The sequence below is a fragment of the Cicer arietinum genome, chromosome 6 (genome assembly GCF_000331145.2).
Source record: "Cicer arietinum cultivar CDC Frontier isolate Library 1 chromosome 6, Cicar.CDCFrontier_v2.0, whole genome shotgun sequence".
Lineage (NCBI taxonomy): Eukaryota > Viridiplantae > Streptophyta > Magnoliopsida > Fabales > Fabaceae > Cicer > Cicer arietinum.
In genome coordinates, this window is record NC_021165.2 from 50,149,968 (window position 1) to 50,157,428 (window position 7,461).

The 7,461-nt window shown below is 29.2% G+C and overlaps 1 protein-coding gene across 1 annotated transcript; it reads right to left on the reverse strand.

Annotated features, from left to right (window-relative positions):
- Positions 1-3,036: 3,036 nt before the first annotated feature.
- Positions 3,037-5,412, reverse strand: LOC101512941 (uncharacterized). The gene is made up of 2 exons (XM_004516077.4): positions 4,381-5,412; positions 3,037-3,612 (listed from the first exon to the last, which is right to left on the reverse strand). Exons 1-2 carry the CDS (start codon positions 5,347-5,349, stop codon positions 3,280-3,282), a joined length of 1,302 nt encoding a protein of 433 aa, XP_004516134.1. The 5' UTR covers positions 5,350-5,412; the 3' UTR covers positions 3,037-3,279.
- Positions 5,413-7,461: the final 2,049 nt, after the last annotated feature.

Here is a 7,461-nt window from a genome sequence, read left to right on the forward strand (position 1 = left end):
CTTGAAAGAGAAATAACCATAAGAGCTTGTTGGATAATAAAACTAATAAAGTTTCATATTGAATAAAAGAAATATAGCCAAAAGATTTACACATAACTCTTAATTAAGTAACTGACTAAAGACCAAACTCACTAACTAAAACTCTAACTAACTAAATCTCTAACTAACTTTGTAATTCTAACAAGAAGAGTATATATAGTTCTCAAAGCCTCATCGTCCAATACATTGTTCCTAAAGGTAATATGGTTTGGATGCCAAAATGCAATCATGTTGCGACTAATCACCAAGGATCCAATGAAAATTAGGGACCTATAAATCCTACTAATTTTTTTGTAAGTATATATGTTTGAGAGCATCAAGTGATAAACACATTATTTTTAAAAGATGCTCCAAATATGTGTAAGATGACAATTTCAAAGAAATTTGAGTTCCCAAGATTAAAGTTTGATCACCCATGTAAAATATAGAATACAACAAGGTTGAGATGTAAGAGTGTATTAATTTTAGTTCAATAAGTCTACACAAAGGTATATCTCTCTAATTAACTTTTTTCTTGGAAGAATTATTTTAAGTTAGTGTGTTTAAAGTTGTCTTAGTTGATTTAAATTTAAATCATGATATTTCACATGTTTGTTCCTTGTCTGTATCATAATTTCTTCATACTTAATTTGAACCATTATGTATGTTTATCTTTGACTGACATGCATATGAATTGTATTTATCATATCTAAAAGCTTTCAGTGAATTTTGGTCTGTAAATTGACTTCACTTGACTGCTTGCCTTGGTTATTTATATTTGGTTTTAAATGACTTTCATATATGATCATTTGAGAGTGTATGTACTTTGTTGAATTGATCGTTTTAGTTACAAATTTTTAATTCCTTGATCTTGTTTGTTTGGTTGTTTTGTATATATTTTCTTTCATTAAATTGGGATACTTCTAATTAGCTGGTTGTTTTTCTCCTTTTGTTAATGTAAGAGGGAAAGAATATAAAGGAGCAATTTAGAAGTTTTTTTTTCTTTTCTTTTCAATGTTTAAAGCACACACTAAGAGGAAACAACTTCTTGAAGATTATTGAGTTAATTTCAGTTGTTTTGTCATCATCAAAAAGGGGAAGTATGTAAATGTATATTTCCAAGATTTAGTTTATAGTTTATTTTGAGTGATGTCAAAGTAAGGTTGAGATAATATGATGTAACTAAGTTTCTCTGAGTAGTTTTTCACACCTTAGGATATGAGAAAATCAACATTTTAATTTGGACTAAAATCATTTATCAAATCATTTTAATCTTTTAAAAATTGATGCATTTTAATAAATTCATTAAAATAACAAATTTCACATATTTTGCCTATGTGATTAAAATCGTAAAAGTTGATTAGAATCATGCAGAAGTCGATCATGATTCTAATTATCTTAGCTGATTTGAATCCTTTGAATTGAAATTTTTATTGATTCGGATCACTCTATTAAAAACAACTTTGAATTGGAATTATATTGATTTGAATCAACATTGACGTGATTTCCATCAAACACATGTTTGTTTGTTTTTTTAATGCATCATAATTGGTTTTTCAAGTTACACTATAAATACTATTAGCCCACTTTTTTTATATAAAAAACATTCTAAATTCTTCTCTGTTTTCTCTCTTACAAAGAACTCTTAGAAATGCTTTAATGTGAGTGATTTTTTTGTGAGATTCTTAGCTAGAAATAGCTTTGTAATTGTTGGGTATTGTTCAATTGACTGTTAGATTGAGTGATATGGTTTGTTATCATCTACAATCAAAGAAGAAAAAAAAATATTTTCATCCTAATTGGGGATAGTTAGATTTTTCAGGGTTTCATTGTTCTTCAAGGTTGAAGGATGCAACATAAATGAGAGTTACGGATTCAAGGTGTTTAGTCTTCAAAGTTAAAGTGTGTTACATTAAATTGAAGATTCAATATAAAATTTGTACGATTACATATTTGGGGTTTTTTGTTTGAGGTTCATAAGAATTAGAAGACAATCGATTCAAAATTGTTTAGGATCGTTAGTGTTATAAGAAATTATGTTGTAATAAAATACATTTCAATTTTATGATAGTGGAAGAAGATCTTTCACAAATTGAGGGGCTAAAGTAGGCCACAAGTGAGAAGATGAGGTGAACTTGTGATAGAGATTTGATTGATTAATGTGCAGAAAGTAGAGTTAATTGAAATTATGTTTTGTATATAATTGCATTTTTGTAGTTCCTAATTTTAATATTTATTCTTTATTGAATTTGGTTTAGATCTTATTTATAGTGTATGTATTGGTTGTTGATTGATTTTTATCAATTGTCAAATGGAAGTTTTTTTCTACTAAAAAATTAATACATTTGAGTTGTTATTAAAATATGTGCAACCAATTTTATGCTTTTTATCAATAGTTTCAATAAACATAACCTTCATTTTGCAACAAAAAAAAAAAATGAAAACATTTTCATCCTTCTATCTACAAAAGAATCTATTCACCCCTTTAAATAAAGTGTCATTTCATTTCATTTGTGTATCAGTAGTTAATTAATCTTTATCAATTGTGTATTAGTAGTTAATTAATCTTTATCAATTGTGTACTTTTTCAACTACAAAACTATTACATTGAGTTGTTACTAAAATCTGGTGTTGTGCAATCAATTTTATATTTTGTATCAATAGTTTCAATAAAAATAACCTTCATTTTGCAAAACATCTTCATCCTTCTGTCTACAAAAGAATTTATTCATACCTCTAAATTCAAGTAGCCGCCAAACCTAAAGAATTTAAAAAAATAATAATAATTAATGACAGAATGAGAACAAGATTCTCTCTTGTATTGAGATTCTGACTAGTATTTAATACCGTGCCTGTACTACAAGCAAAGTGAGTCATAGGACCAAGAACTACTCTCTAATTAACCATATTAAATTTTTTCCAAAAAAATCCGACATTATTTCAGAATTAAAAAAAAGAATAGTTTATAAATAACCCAAATAGATAATACTTCAGAAAAGTAGTGATGTGAACATGAGATCGAAATAAAATCAATGTAATAACATTAACCTAATAAGAGTTTTACAAAATTAAGAAACAACTAAATACAAACTACATATTCACACTATTCTCAACTATGTAACATGAGTCTCAACTAAACCAAACAAGAAAGACACAAATCTCAAGACTACAGTCACTGCATCATTGCATGTATCATTACAAACAACACAGAAAACAAGTAATAATTAATTACCATCTAAAATTATTACAACATAATTTGATTTAGCAACTATGGTGAACATTTTGAGCCAAATAAACAAGATGCCATGTAAGGGACATAAGATTCAGGATGTTAAGGAATGAAGAATAAGAATTCAATTTCTTGAGCTTGTTATTAAGCTTCACTATCCTTGCTCTAACAGCATCATCATGCTCTTTCCTTTGTAAGAGGGATTCTGCTCTTTCAGCAGCAAGATTGCTAGTAGTAGTTGTAGAGGTTTTTTTAGGATCTGGTGAATTTTGATGCTCTTCGGTAGTTCTGCTACGTTCTGCATTTATTATATCTTCTCTTCCTCTTCCTTCTTCTTTCTCTATTTTCATCCTTTCAAACATCAACTGATCATTCAAAACAACAAAATAACTGAGTCATTTTAATTTCTAATAATGAATGTTTAGTATAAGCCTACAACACACTGACACATATTTGAGAAACTCTCAAGTTTATTAAATTCTTTTTCTTCCAATAAGCATTATTTGTAAAGTTCATACAAACTGCATAATTAATCACAACAAATTTAAGAAAATCAGAAACCATGTTGTGCATATACAGGAACTTGAGAGTTCTGAGATTGCAAAGAACTTTCATTCTTTGTTTTGCATTAAGCAAATCAAAAGGGAAGGTAGTAGCATTAAAATTAAGCTTACACAGTGAACATTGGAATTGACACTAAATTTTTGTTGAAGCTCTAAAGTATAGATTTTGCTAAAATCATAATAACACACCGATACTCTCAAATTCGTTGTCATTCCAGACATCCAAACATGGACATAATGAATTAGTGGCCTAAAACAATTTCTTCAGCAGCTAATATTTGTCTATTAAACAATAAATATAATGGAATCAAACCCTAGACAAAATTATTAAGAGACTCATCTATCTACCAATTGTAGATACTATAAGTCTCAAACGAGAAAGGATTTTCACATTAATGTGGACCAAAGTTATTGTGCAAAACAAGCATAGATTTTTTAATCAATCAATTAATTAAATAGCCTTATCAAATGATCAAAAATTGTAACCAGGATTTTAACATAACCATACCAAAAATAAGAGATTAATTCAAGTTAAAACATTTTTACACTTTCTTTCAATCAATTACGTACCTTTGTAGCACGAGGCTCCAAGTAAACAGAATTAACAAAAACAGTTAAAAGAGAAGCCAAAAGGTTAGAAGCTTGCAATACACCACCTTTATGTTTCCTTCCATGTCCAAATACATGACCCAACAAAGCTATCACCAAACAATAACCCATAGCCCTAAAATAAACAGGGTAAATCTTACTCTGCACCACAGCAAATTGTTGTCTAGGCATAACCCTCGACAAAACATAACTTGAAACAAAAGTGATCCACACATTCATTCCATAACCACTTGCAAAACCCAACAAATTAGCAACACTCATCAAATTAGCAACACTTTCCATTGATAAAGACACAAACTTTTTCACTCCATCTTTCGCCTCTGTCACGTTCCTAACTACGTGTTCCTTAAACGTTTGTCCCATTTCTTTTCCTTTCTCCATTGATTCTTTTGTGTATCCTTGAACATCATTTGCTTTATCGTACACTTTTTCTTTTGCTTTGTCGACTGCATCAACAACAGTGTTGCCAACTTCCTTTGCTGCTTCTTTGTTTGAATGAATAATATCTTTTTTCTTTTCCATTGTTTCTTGTGCCTTGTCTTTTGCTTTCTCCATTGCGTTTTTGCATTTTCCATATGCATCACAAATAAGCTCTTTAGCATTAGGAGCGTGAAGAATGTTATAACTATCTTGTGAATGTTGTGAAATTCCTTGGCCCATGTTTGGGAGAACAGAAGCAGCCTCTTTGATCTTGTGTTTGGTGTTTTCTAGGATACTAGAATCGATGTTGGTGAAATCATTTTGATGTTGTTGCTGTTCTGGTGAGATTGAGATTTTGGTGTTTTGATAACCATCTTGATCGTATTCAACAACAACGACTCTGTGTCCTTCCTTGACGATTGTGTTTGGTGCTTGTTTTTGATTCGGAGAGAAAATGCTTGATGCGGTGAGTGATGTTATGAATAAACTCAAAGCTATAATGTTCATCATTGTTGTTTTTGTGTTTTTTTGTTGTTCTTGGATTCAACTTTGTTTTCGGTGTTTTGTGAAGATTGGTGTTCGGTTTTTAATGTTTCGTATTCGGCGGTGGTTAAGTGCCACGTTGCATTGTGAAAATGAATGGGAGAATGGCACGTGTGGTGAGGGGTCGACTGTTGTACACGTATCATTCTTCGTGTCAAAATGAACGGGGGGTATGTTTGGTTTGTGGATGAGTCTCGACGCTTGCAATGAAATATGATTTCACGTGTCTTAATTTTTTTTAACAATCATTGGAACGATCGAATAAACAATTTGTTTTTTAAATTCGTAGATATTGGTTAAATTAATTTTTGAATTTTTATAAATTAAAAAACATATATTTAAAATTATATAATATTAATTAAAATAATTTATATTTAAATTTTTATTATTAGAACTTATGATATGATATATCGATTGAATATGTAATTTTTTATCATTGTTGTTATTATAATATTAATTAAATTTTTTTTATAAAATTTAAATATTTTATAGACTAATTTATTAATTAGTATTTTATGTATAATTATAATTATTTGTAAATTTATTTTTTAGGTAACACAATTTTATTGATAAATTTATTTTTAATAATATAATATTTATATAAGATCAATGTTTATAAATCATATATTTAATTATAGTATCACATTAAATATATAGAAAAAAATTTATTGAAAAGCAATTTAACCAACACTTATGATTTAAAAAATCAATTGATCTATTTATTAAAATTAAAATGTTAATTCAATAATTAAGCAATTCACGACACAAATGAATAATAAAAATAAAAAACGTTTTTTAACTTATGAAAAAGCAACGCCATCCGACAAACACCTAACAAGTAAATCGAGATCTTAAATACTAACTACTCTCACATAATATAATGGTTTGTTGTTGTATTGATGAAAATTGTTAAATTATAGTTATTTTATTTTTCTTGTGTAAATTTACTGCCTATGTTGTAGTCCGATATGTGTTAACTTGATGGTACGACTTCTGTGTATCTTTACTTCTTCAATTCCAAAAGAATTCTTTGTATTCATAATATGGTATCATTCTCATGTATTTTTAATTTTATTTCTCTATTTTCTTTATAGAGCCCAAAACTTATCAACAAATCATCAAACATGAGGCTTGGAAAATTTTCATGAATAATGAAATTTATGCCCTATAAATGAAAAATACTTGGGAACTCACTGAATTACCTCCTAGAAAGGACATTATCGATTGTAAACGGGTCTTCAAAAACAAGTTTAAGGTTGACGGTAGTCTAGAAACGCCCAACCCCCACCTTATTGCAAAAGGTTATACTCGACAAGAAGGGGTTAACATTTTTGAAACTTTTTCTTCTGTCGTAAAAGTGACTAATGTTCGTCTTGTTCTTGCTTTGTAGGTTGCCAAAAGATGACCTTTACTACAGTTAGATATAAATAACATTTTTCATCATGGTGACCTCAAGGAAGAGGTCATCATGCATATTTCCCCTGGATTCCAACCTCCTCATAATAACTTAGTTTGCAAATTAAAAAAATCTTTATATGAGCTTAGGCAAGCTAGTAGAAGTTGGAACCAAAAAGCTACCAATGCTCTCATTACCTTAGGGTATACTCAATCTTTACATGATTACTTTCTTTTTACAAAATTTCATGCTTCTCATTTTACTGTTTTATTGGTGTATGTAGATCATATAGTTTTAACTGGGAGAATATTTATGAGATCAATTATGTCAAACAATTTATCCATTCTTCATTCTAAATCAAAGACCTTGGAGCACTCAAATTTTCCGTTGGTCTTTTGATGACATAGGTCTTCTTCAATGCAAACCAATATCCACTCTCATGATTCAAAATCTCAAACTGTCCTCAATCAGATAACAGTCATTTTTTATATCAAAAACTATTTCGACGGATACTTAGTCACCTCATATATCTTACCAACACTAGACTGGATGTCTCTTATGCCGTTAACAAACTCAGTCAATATGTGTCCTATCCCATGCAAACTCATTTTCACGGCGCCACTCAGATTATCCATTATTTAAAAGACTTCCCGAGCAAAGGCCTCTTTTTTTCTTTCTCTTCC